Here is a 19,959-nt window from a genome sequence, read left to right on the forward strand (position 1 = left end):
GTGGTTGCCCCCCGGTTGCCTCCCCCGCCACCCGCCCATGGCAGCCCGCCACTGCGGAAGATCCCCCACACCTCGCCAAGCACTGGGGTGGCAAGCCCAGCGCCCCATGGCTCTTTGCATGTGAGCAAAGATGGCTACTCACCTCCGTGGCTCCTCACAGAAGCCCTTCTGTCAGGTTCACGTTTTTAATAAGGAGTACTAATCGGCGCCAGCAGGAGCATTTGCTGGCAAGGCTGCTGAATAACGGGAGGCCGTTGGATATGGGGTGGCTCTCGTTTATTGAATTGAAATAGTGTATAAGTGGCGATAATTGTTTTCTTGACACGCTACGGCGAGATCCTGATTTCGCCTACTGGAACGGGCCGGTTGCATCGCAAACTGTTTGCCGCTGGCGCGGTTCTCAATTTCTCCCTCTCCTGATATTCACTGGCCTCGTTTTGCTCGAACGAGAGTGTAACAAGGCCAGAGAATTCCGCCCCTTGCATGACGTAGATGTAATTTATGACAATGGGGTAGATATTCCACTGTGTACAATTGAAGGAAATGCTCTTTATTTGTTAGTTAAAATTTCAGTTTAGTAAAATAAAACAAATACCTTCAACAGTACCCATGGAGAAAAACAGCAGAAATAATCAAAAAAAAGAAATACAGCCACATAGAAACAAAATAATATAAAGTCATTACCTAAATAAAATAATTACTGTAAAATCCAGTATTATTTCTTACAGCATCAAGAAAGTGTTTGAGACTTACAAAACAGTGGATGGAGTAAATACCATTCATAGATTTAATCAGTGATCTTGTCACCCAAGTGTACAATAGCTGAACCTTTATTCAGTAGCCAACATACAAATATTTATATCTCTTTTTATGTATTACAAAAAGTTAAATTGTTTGATCATATTAATCACTTTTAGGGAAAATACAGCTTTTACTCCCCCAGAACATTTAGCGAGAATAAATTCCATTGTGTTGTGATCACATTTTTTAAAAATACAGAGATTTAATTTTGAGTAGCTGATTATTTCAGTGCGATTGTTTAGAAACCCAGTGCTTAAAATGATCATAAATGTAAAAATATATATATCCAATAATAGTACAAAGGTGAGTGAAGATGACAACACGCCACTGAGGTGAAAACCTTTGCTAGTCACCAGGAGCAACAGAATTCCTGCCAAACGCGCAAGATTCATGAACATTTCCAATGTGGACAGAAACTGATTAAAATAAAATAAAATATATTTAATTTAATCCTCTTATTACATTAAGTCAATGCTTGCAGCTATCTTGCTAAATAAAGCACAGAGGACAGACTGCAAAATGCTATAGAATAAGCCCATTTTCAGTTTCAAAGGGTTCAAACTCGGTTTAGCCTGCAGTCCAGCAGTTCCAGTGCAATTTTATGTCAATGTTGTAGAAAACACATTACATTAATCCATTTCAGAACAAGCTATGGGCTTGAAGTGCAAAGGTATTTGTAATTCACAAAAATCATTTCAAGGGAGCACTTCTCATGACAACTGTAGGCCTTACCTCCAATTGCTATGCCACAGCTAGTAAACAGCAGCTGAACAGTATCTCTGGCCCAAAAAATAGGAGATATTTTTTGTTGAAGAGGAATGATAGGTCATCAGAGTCATTTGTTTGACAAGAAGAACAACAGCTTGCATTTATGTAGGGGTAAATTTCCAGTCCCGCCCAAAGTGGCAATCGTTGCAGGAGGGACGGACATGATGGTGGACCATTTAAAGGTCGGTGGGAAATAGTGTCTGAAGTGTCAAAAAAATCCCAAGGTTCTTCAAATAAACAGAAAAAAAAATTCCTGAATCAGGATGTTATACTAAGCTGAGTGACAAAACCATGGTGAAAGTGGTGATTTTAAGGATGGTCTTAAAGAAAAGAAAGATGCAGTGGCAACGTGAGAGGAGTTTATGGAAGGGATTCCAGGCAGCTGAACCTCTAAGTGGCTGGCATAAATCCAAAGTGGAACTTCCTCCCACGAATGGGTGGAGATCCCACCTTCTGCCAATTAATGCTTATTGGAGCATGATTTGCTGGAGTCGGATCTGCTGGAGTGGGTGGTAAAGCATTCCCCACCGACACTTCAAATGGCCCCCGCCAGCCAGAAAATTCGGCATTGCATATTTAATGGATTCAAACTTGGACATGTGATTTACTGTTGCTAATAATCTAAGTGCATGCTTTATCTCTATTATCCATTTTGTGTACATGTCTGTCTGCACGAGGGGGTGAGTGTATTTTGTTGCACTTACATTTTGGGGTGTTGTGTGAATAAACATTACCCTTTCATTGAATTTAAATTTTGTGTTTATTACTGAAATTCACAACCCTAAAATTGTTTAAAGTGCTCCCTCTAAACCCCAAGTTGTTGCAGCCACCTATGAGGTGAAAAAATGTGAGAAAAACTAACACATCACCTCCTTGCCCAAACTGAAGGGAATGCTTAACAGGAGAGTAGGGAGATTATCTGGAGCATTTTCTAATAATCTAATAATCTTTATTGTCACAAGTAGGCTCACATTAACACTGCATTGAAGTTACTGTGAAAAGTCCCTAGTCACCACATTCCAGCGCCTGTTTGGGTACACAGAGGGAGAATTCAGAATATCCAATTCACCTAGCAGCACGTCTTTCGGGACTAGTGGGAGGAAACTGGAGCACCCAGAGGAAACCCACTCAGACACAAGGAGAACATGCAGTTTCCACACAGACAGTGACCCAAGTTGGGAATCGAACCTGTGACCCTGGTGCTGTGAAGCAGCAGTGCTACCCACTGTGCTATTGTGATGCCCTGGGGTTTCTGTATGGGGGCCAGAAGAGCATTGCTGCTCCTCTTGACTTACGTGTAAACTAAAAAATCTTTAGAACAAATATACTTTGGTCCTCTATTGGCTCTGACAGTGGTTCATGACAGGTTTTGACAGGTATAGAGGCCACCAATGCGGCCTTGTTCGGGCCTCAGTTTAAAATGGCAGTTTGTGTGAGCCCCTGTAATGTCTTCAGAACCTGGTCTGCATTTCTAAAGATGATAGTCTGAAATTTCAAGCTTCTGTCAGCAAACTTGTGGTGGGTAAGGTATTAAAAGTCTCCATTCTAACTGCTGCTTGGACATGATGGCAGTTATTAAATTTGAGCCCATTACACCTCTGCTGGCTATTCGATAAACAGATATGAAGTCAAAGTGCCTGCAATAAATGGTAGACAATTTGTTAATTTTCAGCTGCCTGTCAATTTTCTTACTACCTGTCAAATCACAGAATAACTGTGTTGGATCCCAGGTCACCTCATCCACTTTGTATATAAAGTAATGACAATAGCCAAGGTTTGAGCTCCAGTCTCATGTAAGATTATAAATTCTGAAAAAAATCATTGGCACTTTACTCAATATGGATGGAATATACAGTGTTTATAAATTATTCAAAGTTATTTTCTTGAAACTACCATATAAGACGAACAATCTTTCTCCTGTTAAAATATACAGAATGGCTATACCATCTGTTTCAGGATATGTTCTCCATAATTCCTAGTAAAGGTGATTTCTTTTTCTCTGATATTTTTTTCTGCTCATGGCGATGATCAATGAAAGGGGGAAGGCAACTTGAAATTTCTTTCAAATAAAATAATTCACATTGGAATGCAATCACATTTTCCAGCGCAATTCAATTTAAAATGAGAATTTGATGCCCAGAATTCCACTGCTGCAGTTTCAGAGCATGACGAATTCTCACATCAGCAGGAAAGAGCTGTTGAGTTCTTTTTGGTTAAACAAAGCTTAAAAGAGGAAGTGAAAATATTTTGTTTTGGAGCAAGAAGTCAATTGAATTCAATAGATTTTGCTGATGATCCATGATATTCAACAGAGATTTGTTTTAGAGTTCAGCCCCAAAACCATTTCTCCAAATTGGAACATGATCTATATTTTTGATACCGTTTTATGTTCTCACACACGCTACATGCGTGTTCATCCCAGAAACGAACTGACCGTACTGAGTAGTGTTTCCTCCATTTGAAGTAGGTCATGTACAAATCTTCATTCCCGTCCAGTTTGTGCAGGTAACCCGCAAGCTCTTCAGCTGAGTGGAAATCATCCACATGAATGAAAGAATCGGCTGGAATGTAATTTTCATAGTTTTTTCTGGATGTCCCCAGGACCACAGGCACGGTACCAGCAAGCAAAGCATTGTAGAGCTTTTCAGTTATGTAATCTTCATGTACTGAATTCTCAAAGGAAAGGTAGAACTTACAACTAGATATGGTAGGCATCAAGTTGTTATCGCTTAGGCGTTCCCCAAAGGCTTGACCGTAAGTGCTGATATTAATATAGTTGCGGAATTCATTGTAGAACTTCACTCTGGCATGATTAGTGTTCCAATGGCTTACAACCCAACACACCAGATTGCTTTTCTTAGGCAGTTTAAAATCTAATGGAACTTTGTTTATTATCAGAGACCCATAAGGCACTACGATATCTGAACCTTGTCGATAAGTCAAGGTCAGGTTGAAGAAATGGTCGAGTCCAGTTTTTTTTGGAGAGTGGGTAGGTGACTCCAGGTTCATCCAAACCCATTTCTGAAATGTTGGCCGAGGCTGTTTGGGCAGATTGGACAAGTCTCCACTCATGTCTCGGTGATGGAAAAGGACAGCATCGGATTTGTCATAGAGGTTTCTATCCGCAGTTAAGTGGCATTTATGGATGTTAAACTCAGATGCACAAGAATTGAGTTTAAATAGCTGACCAAAAGGCCAAAACCAAATGAGCACAATAGTTTCATTCTCTTCAGCACTTGTCACAAAGGGGTTTTTCACACCTAGTTTTAATGTGGCAGATTCTAATGGAGCATAAATCCAGCTGTTAGACGGTTTGACATACAGCAACACCATGGCTAAAAAACAGCCCAAAATGATTAGGGAAATTAACAGGGTGCGGCAAATCCCTACACTGGACACAGATGTCATACTGACTCCTGTAAAGAAAAAAGATGAAGATTATTAGAATCCTGGGAGCACAGCTCCTATTCCATTTAAACTCTATCTAAATCCAAAACATTTGAACAGAACTTAACTAATGGAATGAGGAAGATTTACCTTGGAAATATAGGAGAGAGGGTAAAAGGAGCGGGTGAGGGATAACATCAAAATTAGATTTAAATTTAGCAAAAAAAGAAATGAAACAGAATTAAGAAAAGTAAGTCATAATCAAATATAGACAACAAAGAACATGGTAATATTGTTAGAATTAAAATATACTTAGTAGTTATTATTATCCCAGACCAGATCCCAACAATAGCTAGGATACTGAACAGACACCCCAATACTTATTTTAATTTTTTAAGACTGCGAGGCAAGGATACTTCATTCCAGGAGTGATTTCATGCAAAATAGGGATAAACAAACTTAATTCCTAATACACAATTGAAGTATCTTGAACATCACACAAGAAAATGCTTTACAATTACCCTTTAAGCAATGCTAAACAATGCAGCGACACAATAACCCTTAACTGCTAACTTTACTTCCACTCAAACAACAGAACAATCTCAGAACCCAATCCACTTTTAAATACAGTTAACACTCAGGAATACTTGATGGACAGAGATGTCTTTAATACTCCACTTTGAGAAAGAGAGATCTTTGAAGACTGCTTTAAATAAAGAGACCTGACCGCCCCCCTGCCAGAATAATGCAGAATCTCTGGCTGTATTTCCTCAGAAAACCTTCTTAGCTCACCTTCCAGCCAAAAACTAAAACTGAACTGACTGCTTTAACCCCTGGCTCCTCCCACTGACTTCCTAATCTCCCTAAGCTGCACACAATGGGCGTGATTTACCAGCTGCATCCCACCAAAATCGGAAAGGGATGCGGCCGGTAGATCCCGAGAGTGGCCTCTTTTAGGATTCCGGTCAGTCGTTACGCCTCACAAGATCGAACGAGATCTCTTAAGGCGTCACCACCTGAATCACGTCCACAAGAGGTGGGACCCAGGCTCGCAGAGTTAAGTTGATTTTAAAAACTCACTTAACTCTGCTTTTGTCGACGGTTATATGTTTTGATTGTCGTTTTTCTTCTGCTTTTAAGTTTGGGTGAAGATGGGGGAAGTATAAGTTATTCGGTTCTATGGGTTTTCGGTGTGTTGGTGGGGGTGGCTGGTGGGGGCTTTTTACTTTTTATTACTTTGATTTGCACTATTTGGGGGGGTTCTTTGTGGGTTTTTCGTTTTGGGTTGTCTTCTGTAGTAATTGGGAGATTGTTTGGGGTTGGTTTGATGAGAGAAGTGGTTTCGATGGGCGGGGGGGGAGGGGGAGGGGAGTAGGGAACAATAGGTGGGAGACTTATTGGCGCCGGAGGCGAGGGCCACCAGGCTAGCTGGGTGAACGAGTCTATGGAAGCACAGTGGGGGCTGTGTATATGTTCAATATATGGCATGGGTTAGGTTACAAAGTGGTGTTGCTGGTGGGGGGGAGTTACTCTGCTGACGAGGGAGGGACTTAGGTTTTGGGACAGAGAGGAGGTTGGGGGTGGGGGCTGCCAGGAGACAGGCCTGTGGAGGCCTGGCACATGGGCTGGAGGTGGGCCCAGGAAAGGGGATGGCTGACCGGCGGACGGGGGTGGGGGGGGGTGCAGTGCCCCCCAACTAGGCTGATCACCTGGAATGTTGGAGGGTTGAATGGGCCGGTCAAGAGGGCACATGTGTTCGCGCATCTGAGGGCTCTGAAGCCGGACGTGGTGATTTCAGGAGACACACCTGAAAGTGGCAGATCAAGTCAGGCTAAGGAAGGGTTGGGTCAGTCAGGTCTTTCATTCAGGGCTGGACACCAAGACTAGAGGGGAGGTGATTTTAATCAATAAGCGGGCGCAATTTCAGGTGGGCAGTATAGTCTCAGATGGGGGGGGCCATTATGGCATGGTGAGCGGCAAGCTGGAGGAAGGAAGGTAGCCATGGTTAACGTGTATGCGCCAAACTGGGATGACGTAGAATTCATAAAGAGGGTACTGGGGAAGATACCTGACCTGGGCTCGCACAAGCTGGTGATGGGAGGGGATTTTAATACGGTCATCGACCCTGGCCTGGACCGGTCGTGTTCAAAAACGGGGAGGGTACCAGCAATGGCGAAGAAACTGTTAGGGTTCATGGAGCAGATGGGGGGGGGGGGGTTGACCCATGGAGGTTTAGGCAGCCGACGGGGAGGGAATTTTCTTTTTATTCGCATGTGCATAAGGTTTATTCCCGGATTGATTTTTTCATTTTGAGCAGAGATTTGCTGGCGGGGGTGGTGGACATGAGGTATTCGGCGGCCATCACTATTTCGGATCATGCCCAACACTGAGTGGAACTGCAGGTTAATGAGGAGAGCTTCCAGTGTCCGCAATGGAGATTGGACGTGGGCTTATTGGTAGACGAGGCGGTGTGCGAGAGGCTGGGGAGGTGCATGCAGAACTACCTGCAGATCAATGACACAGCGGAAGTCTCAGCAGCGGTGGTCTGGGAGGCGCTGGAAGCAGTGGTGAGAGGGGAGCTGATTTTGATCCGGGCTCATAGGAACAGGATGGGTAGGGCAGAGACGGATCGACTGGTTAAGGAGATCCTACAGATAGATAGGAGGGGTGTGGCGACCCCGGGGGTGGAGCTGTTAAGGGAACGTCGGAGGCTGCAGGCTGAGTTCGGGGTGTTGTCCACAGGCAAGGCAGTGGAGCAGCTGAGAAAGGCGAGGGGTGCAGTTTACGAACATGGGGAGAAGGCCAGCAGAATGCTGGCACAGCAGCTTAGGAAGAGTGAGGCAGCCAGGGAAACAGAGAGGGTAGTTGATGGGGATGGGAATTTGGTAGGGGAGTCGGCTGGGCTAAACAGGGCAATCAGGGACTTTTACAATAGACTCTATCGCTCGGAACCCCCCATGGGGCCCGAGGGGATGAGACGCTTTTTGGATGGACTGACCTTCCCAAGGGTGGGCAGGGAGTTGGTGGATGTGCTGGGGGCCCCGATTAGGGCCGAAGAAATAGTCGAGGGCTTGAAGGCAATGCAGTCGGGTAAAGCCCTGGGGCCGGATGGGTATCCGGTGGAATTGTACAAGAAATTCTTGGGGATATTAGGGCCGTTGCTGGTCAAGGTTTTTAATGAGGCGAGGGATAGAAGGGTGCTGCCCCCGACGATGTCACAGGCCACTATTTTGTTAATATTGAAGCGGGACAAGAACCTGGAGCTATGAGGGTCATAGAGGCCGATCTCACTGCTTAATGTGGACGCCAAGCTGCTGGCCAAAGTTTTGGCCTCCAAGATTGAAGATTGTGTGCCGGATGTGATTATGGAGGATCAAACCAGGTTTGTCAAGGGCAGGTAGTTGGTGGCCAATATAAGAAGGCTGCTCAACGTGATTATGATGCCCCTGGAGAGTAGGGAGGTTGAAGTAGTTGTGGCCATGGATGTGGAGAAGACGTTCGACCGGGTGGAGTGGGACTATCTATGGGAGGTGTTGGGACGATTTGGGTTCGGCAGGGGCTTTATCGACTGGGTTATGCTGTTGTACCAGGCCCCGGAGGCTACTGTAAGGACGAATAGGGCGACCTCGGACTATTTTAGACTGCACCAGGGAACAAGGCAGGGATGCCCCCTCTCCCCACTGCTGTTTGCGTTAGCTATAGAGCCGCTGGCAATTGCTCTGAGAGCTTCAAGGGGCTGGTTCGGGGGGTGGTGGAACATAGGGTCTCGCTGTACGTGGATGACCTGCTCTTATATGTAACGGATCCAGGGGCAGGGATGGTTGAAATCATGGCGACTTTGGGGGAATTTGGTTGGTTTTCAGGATATAAACTGAATATGACAAAGAGCGAGATGTTTGTAGTCCAGGCAAGGAAACAGGAGGGTCGGCGGGGGGGGGGGGAGTTACCGTTTAGGTTAGTGGCGGACAGTTTTAGGTAGTGGGGGACAGTTTTAGGTACCTAGGGATACGAGTGGCACGCGAGTGGGGCCGGTTACACAAGTTGAACTTGCCCCGGTTGGTTGAGCAGATGAGGGGCGAGTTTCGGAGATGGGATGCGCTACCGCTGTCGCTGGCTGGGAGGGTGCAGACGGTTAAGATGACGGTCCTACCGAGACGGTCCTGCCCTGTACAATAGTGGAGTGTGCTTTGGTTTGGTCTACCCGGCTCGTCTCAGAGTAACATTTGAAGAAAAAGACAATTTCTTCGATGTGCTGGGAGAGGTGGACTCTTTTGTTAAAAAAACACAAATTGGGCACGTTGTAATTTGTTTTTTTGGCTCTGTCGATGAGCCACGTTGTTGGGGTTTCATGTTTATTCTTGTTTTCTCTGTTCTTGTTGGGGTTGAGTTCTTGTACTTTTTGATTAGGAGTTTTATACTATGTGGGGTTCCGTTCTCTGTATAAAACTCCTAATCCAGAACTATAAGAACTCCAACCCCAACAAGAACAGAGAAAACAAGAATAAACATGAACCCCCAACAACATGGCTCATTGCCAGGGCCAAATCAACAAATTACAACGCGCCCAACTTGTGTTTTATTAACAACAATGTGGCAATACATTGTTTTGCTTCCTTTAAATGGGGTTTTGGTATTTTGTTATTTAGATCTATTTTTGTCTTTCTCCAGTTGGAAGTCTCCCTCCAGAGAGTTAGTTAGAGGGTGCTGTTATGGGCCAGATTTTAGAGAACCCCAAAGTGTATCATGGAGTTCACCTGACCCACAACTTTTAATACATTGTGGTATGGGGAGCACACGGCCCACTCTACAGGTGTGGTAGAGCAGAAATGGAAAAGTATTTCTTAAAGCAAAACAATGTTTATTCTATGAACTCAAGTTAACCTTTTTGAAAAAATCAAAGAATATCTTAGCAACCATCAATTCAAATACAACCCCCAAAGAATACAACACTAAGTAATTCTTTAAGCTTTCCTTTTAACATCCATAAGGCTTAAAACACCTTTTACCAGAAACACATCAGGTTAAAGTCACGACTGTTAATAGTTTTAAATCACCAGGATCGATTTACAGTCTTTAGATTACAGAGAGAGACTCTAATACACCTTCTGGCTGTGACTGCAGCTATCCAGCTCTGAAAACAAAACTAAAACACACCCTGCAGCAAGCAGCCTAAAATGAAAGTAAAACGCTGGCAGACAGCCCAGCTCCACCCACTCCTTGATATCACTGCAGTAGTAAACACCCATTTCTTAAAGGTACTCTTACTACAGACATTTATATACACACCCATTTATAAACACCCATTCCTTAAAGCTACTCTCACATGACAGTGCGGCTTAGCGCCAGAATGTGGCGACTAGGGGCTTTTCACAGTAACTTCATTGAAGCCTATTTGTGACAATAAGTGATTATTATTATTATTATTGTTATATTATTACTTAGTGAAGTGTGCAAACCATTGGGAGCAGTGTAAAATAAACTAGCTTTGTTTCAAATACATAGCTTGATGTTCTTTGTCAACACTACGACTTTTAACCATCTTGGAGAACTATACAAGGAACATCACACTCAGCTCAAGAGTTTAAACTCCGATGTAATGTTTTTGCAAGAGACTCATTTGTGGGTCCGAGATCAAACTAGGCTGTGCAAGGCGTGGGTAAGGCAGTTTTTTCATTCTGGTTTTGAAGGTAGGGCCAGGGGTATGGTGACTCTAATTAATAAAAGAGTTCAGCATTCCACTTTTAAGATTATAGCTGATCCCAACGGTCGATATGTTGGCTGTGCTCCCTAGTGAGCACCCCAGTTTTCATGATTGACATTTACGCCCTCCAACTGAGTATGAAAAGAATTTTATTAATACCCTGCAGATCTCCCTTCCCAATCTAGACTCATGTCAGCTTATTTTAGGAGGGAACCAGAATTGTGTCTTGGACAGCCTGATAGCACAGTGGTTAGCACTGTTGCTTCACAGCTCCAGGGTCCCAGGTTCAATTCCTGGCTTGGGTCACAGTCTGTGTGGAGTCTGCAGGTTCTCCACGTGTCTGCATGGCTTTCCTCTGGGTCCTCCTGTTTCCTCCCACAGTCCAAAGATGTGCAGGTTAGGTAGATTGGTATGATCAATTGCCCTTAGTGTCCACAAAAACGGTTAGGTGGGGATACTGGGATAGGGTGGAGGTGTGGGCTTGAGTGGGGTGCTCTTTCCAAGGACCAATGCAGACTCGATGGGCCAAATGGCCTCCTTCTGCACTGTAAATTCTATGATTGTATGACCCTGGATTGGATTGTTTCAAGCCTAAATCTCTTGCTCCATCGGATATGGTCAGGGCTTTGTCCTCTTTCCTGATGCAGATGGGGAGGGGGGAGAGGGGGGAAGGTAGATCCTTGGCATTTCTTGAAATAAAGCAAGCAATAAAGATTTTGTTTCTCGTGTCCACCAAGCATATTCACGAATTGATTTTTTGGATAGGGTTCTCCACCCTTTGGTGGTGGCATTTGAGTACTCAGCAATTGTTACTTTTGATCATGTCCCGCACTTCATTGATTTGTCGCTCGAGTCTGGCCGCACCCTGGAGATTAGATCCAGCATTGTTAGTGAATAAAGAATTTTGTGAGTGTATGTCCTCTGCCATTGAGGACTATATAAAATCTAACAAATCTGATTCAATCTCACCCTCCACATTGTGGGGGACCTCTTAAGGCAGCCCTCAGGGGGGAAATTATCTCCTACATTTGTTGAGGTTGGAGCAGCAAAGACTGGTGGATTCCATTCTAGAGGTGGATCACCAGTACTCCTTGATCCTACTTCGGAACTACTGGCAAATAGGGAAAAAAAGCTACAGACCCAGTTCGAACTATTGTCGACTGGCATGGTGGTACGTCATTTACAATGCTCCTGGGGCACTTTTTATGAGTACGGAGAAGGCCTGTCACCTTTTAGCTCATCAGCCCAAATGGCAAGGGACCTCCCAGGAGATCACACAGATATTCAATACGGGTGGCAACCTCCTCCTCAGGTTGATGCAGTTTTATTTTATTCGTTCATGGTGTGTGGGCACTGGCAGCTGACCCAGATCGAAATTGCCCATCCCTAATTGCCCTTGAAGGGGCAGTTAAGAGTCAACCACATTGCTGTGGGTCTGGAGTCACGTGTGGACCAGACTAAATGTGGACCTTAAAGGACATTAGTGAACCAGGTGGGTTTTTAAAACGATCAACAATGGTTTCATGGTCATTGTCAGACATTTAATTCCAGATTTTTATTGAATTCAAATTTCATCATCTGCTGTGACGCGATTTGAACCCGCGTCCCCAGAACTTTGTCTTCTGTCACTGGATTGCTCGTCCAGTAACAATATCACTCGACCCCGTAATCTTTTATATCTTCTTACCGCAATGTTTATAAATCGGAGTCTCCTGTGGTTGGGTCAGTCATGTTTGGCTTTCTGGATGGGCTACTTATCCCAACTATGGAGGTGGATAGGAGCAGTGAATTGAAATTCCCTTTACACCCTGACAAAATTTTAAAATGCATTGGGTTGATGCAATCTGGCAAACCCCTGGACTGGATAGCTTTCTGACTGAAAACTACAAAACTTTCTCGGAGAAGCTGGTGCCTTTAATTTTGGACATGTTCAATGATTCCTGATGTCGGGGGACGTTGTCCCTGACCCTCACTCACGCCTCTATTTCCCTACTTCTTAAGCAGGATAAAGTCCCGACAGAGTGCAGTTCCTACCGTTCTATTTTGCTTCTGAATGTGGACGTCAAGCTACTCGCTCAGGTGCAGGCAACCCGGCTGGAGCCTTGCCTTCAAAATATAATCTTGGAGAATCAAACAGGCTTTATGAAGGGCCAACAATTGTTGACCAATATATATTGTCTGTTAAATGTTGTCGTTTCCCCCTCCTCAGTACCTGAACCTGAGGTGATGGTATCTCTTGATGCTGAAAAGTTATTTGAAAAAATGGAATGAGAATATTTATTTGAGATTCTTGGGGGGGGGTTTGGATTTTACCATAAATGTATTTCTTGATTTTATCTGTTGTATAATGCCTCTACTGCCAATGTTTATATGGGAGCTTTGAACTCTGATTATTTTCCTTTGAATAGGGGCACTAGGCAGGGTTGCTCACTTTCCCCACTCCTGTTTGTTTTGGCAATAGCGATGCTTTCTAGCATTGAGGTCCTCTAGTAAGTGGAGGGGGATTGGTCGGGGAGGGGTGGAACATCCGATACAATTCCAGAGACATTGGCACCACTCCCTTTACTCTGGAAGCATAAACAGCAAGGTCAATGACCGATTAGGACACGCCCAGCCATCAAGGCACCCGCCCCTTTATTGGCTCAGATCGAAGGCAGTGATCAAAGTCTGCTGAATTATTGGGTCCAATCCTAAGGACCACCCAAAAGAGCGTGAAACCCCCCCCCCCCAGGATAAAGAGAGACACTGCCATGTGTTCGATCTCTTTTGGACCTGGCGCTCCAGCAACGTCCATCTCCAACTGCAGCACCACGACCACAAGCAAGTCCAAGTTCAACGCTCGCTGCCAGACGGATGAGCCCAGCTGAACCGCAGTTACTTCGCCAGACCCAGCAGAGCCAGATTCGAACAAAGGCCACTGTTCCTCTGACCTAAGCCGGGTGCCTGAAGTTAAGTACAGGTTGTCATAGTGTTAGGTGTAATTTAGCTCATAGTGTTTATGTTGCATGTATAAGTTAATCTTGTGTGTAAATAAAGTATTATTGAACTTGAACTAACTAACTGGTTGTTGAGTCTTTGATTGATATCCGGTTGAACCTTGTGGTGGTATCATTTGATACCTGGCGACTTTGAAAGCAATATAATATCAATATCTAGACAAAAGAAGGGCAACCTCATTGAATGCCATATTTATAGCGAGTAAATATAGCAACAGGGGTAGATTTTTGTTGGAGGGAAGTTTGCAGATTTGGAGGGGTTGGAGCAGACACATCAGTTGCCAAAAGGGATTGGGTCCAGGTATCTGCAAGTTGGGACTTTATGAGGAAGAAGGTGGCCTCGTTTCCAGCACTACCACCCCTGGCGCTGGAGGACAAACCCCTGTCCAAGGAGGAAATAGGAGAGGTCAAGGTCTTGGATATATATGGGAAGCTGTTGAAGAGAGAGAGTGCCCCGGTGGAGGAGGCTAGGTGTAAGTGGGAGGAAGAGCTGAGTGGCGCTTTGGGGGCTGGAGTATGGAGTAATGGTTTGTGGAGCGTTAATGCATCCTCATTGTGCGCAAGACTAAGTCTCGCCCAGTTCAAAGTGGCAAAGAGGGCGCACATGACTGTGTCCAGGATGAGTCGGTTCTTTCCAGGGGTAAAGGGTAGGTGTGGGCGGTGTGCAGGGAGGCCGGTGAACCATGTTCACATGTTTTGGACACATTTTAGGTTGGGGGGGGGGGGGGAGAGGAGGGCTGGGTTTGGAAAGGATTCGCAGATGTCGAAGATATTGAGGGTAACAGTAGCTCTGAGTTCAGAGGTGGCAATATTTGGAGTGTCAGAGGATCCAGAAGTGCAGGTGGGGAGAGGGGTCAATGTGTTGGCCTTTGCCTCCCTGATAGCCCGGAGACGGATTTTGTTGAGCTGGTGGGACCTGGAGCTGCCGAGTGCAGGGGTGTGGGTTAGCAATTTGGCAAAGTTCTTAGACTTAGAGAAAATCAAGTTCGCCATCAGAGGTGCAGAGGAGGGATTCACCTCGAGGTAGAAGCTATTCATCGACTTCTTTTTAAAAAAAATTTAGAGACCCCAATTTGTTTTTCCAATTAAGGGGAAATTTAGCATGGTCAATCCACCTAACCTGCACATCTTTGGGTTGTTGGGGTGAAACCCACGCAGACATGGGGAGAAGGTGCAAACTCCACACGGACAGTGACCCAGGGCTGGGATTCGAACCCGAGTCCTCAGCGCCGCAATCCCAGTGCTAACCATCGTGCCACATGCCGCCCGTTCATCGACTCCTTTAAAGAGTATTGAGTCGTCAGTGGGGATGGTGGTTTCAGTTTGTTGGGGCCAGGGGCCTGGGTTCATAGAATCATAGAATTTTACAGCATGTAAACAGGCCCTTCGCTAGTCCCAGTTGCCCGCACTTGGCCCATAACCCTCTATACCCATCTTACCCATGTAACTATTTAAATGCTTTTTAAAAGACACAATTGTACCCGCCTCTACTACTACCACTGGCAGCCCATTCCAGACACTCACTACCCTCTGAGTGAAGAAATTGCCCCTCTGGGCCCTTCTGAATCTCTCCCCTCTCACCTTAAACCTATGCCCCCTAGTTTTAGGCTCCCCTACCTTTGGGAAAAGATGTTGACTATCTACCTTATCTATGCCCCTCATTATTTTATAGACCTCTATAAGATCACCCCTAAGCCTCCTACACTCCAGGGAAAAAAGTCCCAGTCTATCCAGCCTCTCCTTATAACTCGAACCATCAAGTCCCGGTAACATCCTAGTAAATCTTTTCTGCACTCTTTCTAGTTTAATAATATCCTTTCTATAATAGGGTGACCAGAACTGCACACAGTATTCCAAGTGTGGCCGTACCAATGTCTTGTACAACTTCAACAAGACGTACCAACTCCTGTATTCAATGTTCTGACCAATGAAACCAAGCATGCCGAATGCCTTCTTCACCACCCTGTCCACCTGTGACTCCACCTTCAAGGAGCTATGAACCTGTACTCCTAGATCTCTTTGTTCTATAACTCTCCCCAACGCCATACCATTAACTGAGTAGGTCCTGGCCTGATTCGATCTGCCAAAATGCATCACCTCACATTTATCTAAATTAAACTCCATCTGCCATTCGTCGGCCCACTGGCCTAATTGATCAAGATCCCGTTGCAATCCTAGATAACCTTCTTCACTATCCACTGTGCCACCAATCTTGGTGTCATCTGCAAACTTACTAACCATGCCGCCTAAATTCTCATCCAAATCATTAATATAAATCACAAATAACAGAGAACCCAGCACCGATCCCTGAGGCACACCACTGGTCACAGGCCTCCAGTTTGAAACACAACCCTCTACAACCACCCTCTGTCTTCTGTCGTCCAGCCAATTTTCACCCTGGATCCCGTGAGCTTTAACCTTCTGCAACAACCTACCATGCGGTACCTTGTCAAAGGCTTTGCTAAAGTCCATGTAGACAACGTCTACTGCACTGCCCTCATCTACCTTCTTGGTCACCCCCTCAAAAAACTCAATCAAATTTGTGAGACATGATTTTCCACGCACAAAGCCATGCTGACTGCCCCGAATCAGTCCTTGCCTCTCTAAATGCTTGTAGATCCTGTCTCTCAGAATACCTTCTAGCAACTTACCTACTACAGACGTTAGGCTCACCGGTTTGTAGTTCCCAGGCTTTTCCCTGTTGCCCTTCTTAAACAAGGGCACAACATTCGCCTCTCTCCAATCTTCAGGCACCTCACCTGTGGCTGCCGATGATTCAAATATCTCTGTTAGGGGACCCGCAATTTCCTCCCTAGCCTCCCACAACATCCTGGGATACATTTCATCAGGTCCCGGGGATTTATCTACCTTGATGCGCTTTAAGACTTCCAGCACCTCCTCCTCTGTAATATGCACACTTCTCAAGACATCACTATTTATTTCCCTTAGTTTCCTAACATCCATGCCTTTCTCCACTGTGAATACCGATGAGAAATATTCATTCAGGATCTCACCCAACTCTTGTGGCTCTGCACATAGATGTCCTTGTTGATCCTTAAGAGGCCCTACTCTGTCCCTAGTTACTCTTTTTCCCTTTATGTATCTGTAGAAGCTCCTTTGCATTATTTGCCAAAGCAATTTCATGTCGCCTTTTTGCCCTCCTGATTTCCCTCTTAACTCTATTTCGACAATCTCTATACTCTTCAAGGGATCCACTTGATCCCAGTTCTTTATGTACGTCATATGCCTCCTTCTTCTTTTTGACCAGAATCTCAATATCTCGAGTCATCCAGAGTTCCCTACTTCTACCAGCCTTGCCCTTCACTCTAAAGGGAATGTGCTTACCCTGAACCCTGGTTAACACATTTTTAAAAGCCTCCCATTTACCAGCCATCCCTTTGCCTGCCAACAGTCTCCCCCAATCTACCTCTGAAAGTTCCTGTCGGATACCATCAAAATTGGCCTTGCCCCAATTAAGAATTTTAACTCTTGGGCAAGACCTATCATTCTCCATAGCTATCTTAAAACTAATAGAGTTATGGTCACTTGTCCCAAAGTGATCCCTCACTAACACTTCTGTCACTTGCCCTTCCTTATTTCCCAAGACGAGGTCAAGTTTTGCCACCTCTCTGGTCGGTCCATCCACAGACTGAATGAGAAATTTCTCCTGAATACACTCAACAAATTTCCCTCCATCCAAGCCCCTAATGCTATGGCTGTCCCAGTCAATGTTGGGAAAGTTAAAGTCCCCTACTATTACCACCCTATTTTTCTTGCAGCTATCTGTAATCTCCTTACATATTTGCTCCTCAATTTCCCGCTGACTATTTGGGGGCCTGTAGTACAGTCCTATCAAGGTGATCTCTCCCTTCTTATTTTTCAGTTCCACCCATATAGACTCAGTGGGCGAACCCTCGGATATATCCCCTCTAAGTACTGCCGTGATGTTCTCCCGAATCAAAAACGCCACTCCCCGTCCTCTCTTACCTCCTGTTCTATCCTTTCTATAGCATCTGTACCCCGGAACATTGAGCTGCCAGTCCTGCCCCTCCCTTAGCCATGTTTCAGTCATAGCTATAATATCCCAGTCCCATGTGCCCATCCATGCCCTGAGTTCATCCGCTTTGCCCGTCAGCCCCTTGCATTGAAATAAATGCAGTTTAATGTAGACTTTCCTTGCTCTCTGCCCTGCTTTCTCTGGTCATGCTTTACACACTCTCCCTTCCTGCCTTTTGTTTCCGTCCCCACTGACTTCCTACATCGGTTCCCATCCCCCTGCCACATTAGTTTAAACCCTCCCCAACTGCACTAGCAAATACACCCCCGAGAACATTGGTTCCGGTCCCACCCAGATGCAGACCGTCCGATTTGTACAGGTCCCACCTCCCCAGAACTGGTCCCAATGTCCCAGGAATTTGAAACCCTCCCTCTTGCACCATCTCTCAAGCCACGTATTCATCCTAGCTATCCTGTCATTCCTACTCTGACTATCACGTGGCACTGGTAGCAGTCCTGAGATTACTACCTTTGAGGTCCTACTTTTTAGTTTAACTCCTAACTCCCTAAATTCAGCTTGTAGGACCTCATCCCGTTTTCTACCTATATCGTTGCTGCCTATATGCACCACGACAGCTGGCTGTTCACCCTCCCCCTCCAGAATGCCCTGCAGCCGCTCCGAGACATCCTTGACCCTTGCACCAGGGAGGCAACATACCAACCTGGATTCTCGTTTGCGTCCGCAGAAATGCCTGTCTATTCCCCTTACAATTGAATCCCCTATCACTATAGCTCTGCCACTCTTTTTCCCGCCCTTCTGTGCAGCAGAGCCAGCCACGTTGCCATGAACCTGGCTGCTGCCACCTTCCCCTGGTGAGCCATCTCCCCCAACAGTTTCCAAAACGGTAAATCTGCTTTGGAGGGAGATGACCGCAGGGGATCCCAGCACTGCCTTCCTACTCTTCCTCTGTCTGTTGGTCACCCATTGCCTATCTGCCTCAGTAATTTTAATCTGCGGTGTGACCAACTCACTGAATGTGCTATCCACAACTTCCTCAGCATCGCGGATGCTCCAAAGTGAATCCATCCGCAGCTCCAGAGCCGTCAAGCGGTCTAACAGGAGCTGCAGTTGGACACACTTCTTGCAGATGAAGGAGTCAGGGACACCAGAAGGTTCCCTGACTTGCCACATCTCACAAGAGGAGCATGACACGGGTCTGAGCTCTCCTGCCATGACTTAAACCTGAAGTTAAATTTGAACTACACTACACAGCTAAGAGAAAGTCAAAGAGAGAAAAATCACTTACTAGTCACAAGCCAATCGCTTACCTGCTGGCTGTGATGTAATTGCTCCCGAGACTCCCTCACAGGTCTGCTTCTCTGCACCTCCTTAAGATGAGCACCAAATTCCCTTCACTAGTTAATTAATTTACTTAATTAATTGGATTTTTTTTTTTTTTTTGGAAACTCAACTCCAAACACCAAACTCCAAAAAACACAGCCCTCACTCACCTCTTACCCGAACTCAGCCTTACCCAAACTCAGATACACTCTGTTTGCTTCCAGCACTCCGTTTCTAAAGGCTCGTCAGCCACACCTTTTGTATCCTTCCTGATTTACACTCAGCCAATAGGCCTGCTCCCGGAACTGAACTCCCGAAACTAACAGCTGACCTGCAAGGTAAGGAAGCTGTTAAACAGTTAAAAAATGGGGGGGAGGCACCGGAGTGGCAGCCGGGAGAGTAGGGGAGATTTTTGAGAGGGGTGTAAGGATGTTGTGGCTGTTTGCTGTTGCCGCGGTTGGTTTTGGTTTTTCTTCTTTCTTATGTATATATTTGAAAATGCTTCCAATAAAATATTTAAAGAAAAAAGACTGTGAAAAGATCGATTCACTCCAGGCATGATTCCATGAAGAAATCAGGTTAGTCATCTTTCAAAAAAAAATTATTGTGAATAACAATATTAAACCTGTTTAACTTCAAACCCGAAAAGAACAGCCACACCCGTACACCTTAAAATTACGATTCAATTTCCCATCAAAAAACAAGATCATACACATGCAGCTCTAAATATAGCTTAAACATGCAGGCCTTAAAGTGATACATGTCTCACAGTGCACATTCTGAGAATCTCTTCTTACTCTATCTGAAGGTCTTCAAATGGCTGCTTCACTTGATTTGTTTCAGTCTTTCCCTTGTCTCCGGAGAAGGCTGCTCTGTTTTTAAAGTAGTATCTTACTTGGAAAAGGAGTATGGACTCGGAGTCAAGCATATGGGAACTCAATTTCTCTTTTCTCAAACTCATTGCGTTT

The 19,959-nt window shown here is 45.2% G+C and overlaps 1 protein-coding gene across 4 annotated transcripts; it reads right to left on the minus strand.

Annotated features, from left to right (window-relative positions):
- Window positions 1-814: 814 nt before the first annotated feature.
- On the minus strand, window positions 815-19,307 carry LOC140410844 (4-galactosyl-N-acetylglucosaminide 3-alpha-L-fucosyltransferase 9-like). Of its 4 annotated transcripts, XM_072499547.1 has the most exons (3): window positions 19,162-19,275; window positions 12,692-12,899; window positions 815-4,985 (listed from the first exon to the last, which is right to left on the minus strand). In XM_072499547.1, the coding sequence occupies exon 3, from the start codon at window positions 4,975-4,977 to the stop codon at window positions 3,898-3,900; it is 1,080 nt and encodes a 359-aa protein (XP_072355648.1). In that variant the 5' UTR covers window positions 4,978-4,985; window positions 12,692-12,899; window positions 19,162-19,275; the 3' UTR covers window positions 815-3,897. The 4 variants fall into 4 exon arrangements, with proteins under 4 accessions (XP_072355648.1, XP_072355649.1, XP_072355646.1 ...); XM_072499548.1 differs by lacking the exon at window positions 12,692-12,899 and having other exon boundaries at window positions 19,185-19,307; XM_072499545.1 differs by lacking the exon at window positions 12,692-12,899 and having other exon boundaries at window positions 19,162-19,301.
- Between the last annotated feature and the right edge of the window lie 652 nt (window positions 19,308-19,959).

Source organism: Scyliorhinus torazame, chromosome 4 (genome assembly GCF_047496885.1).
Source record: "Scyliorhinus torazame isolate Kashiwa2021f chromosome 4, sScyTor2.1, whole genome shotgun sequence".
NCBI lineage: Eukaryota > Metazoa > Chordata > Chondrichthyes > Carcharhiniformes > Scyliorhinidae > Scyliorhinus > Scyliorhinus torazame.

What these genes read in the sequence shown, in the direction of transcription:
- LOC140410844 (XM_072499548.1), bottom strand. Translation starts at nt 4,977, where the DNA reads ATGACATCTGTGTCCAGTGTAGGGATTTGCCGCACCCTGTTAATTTCC.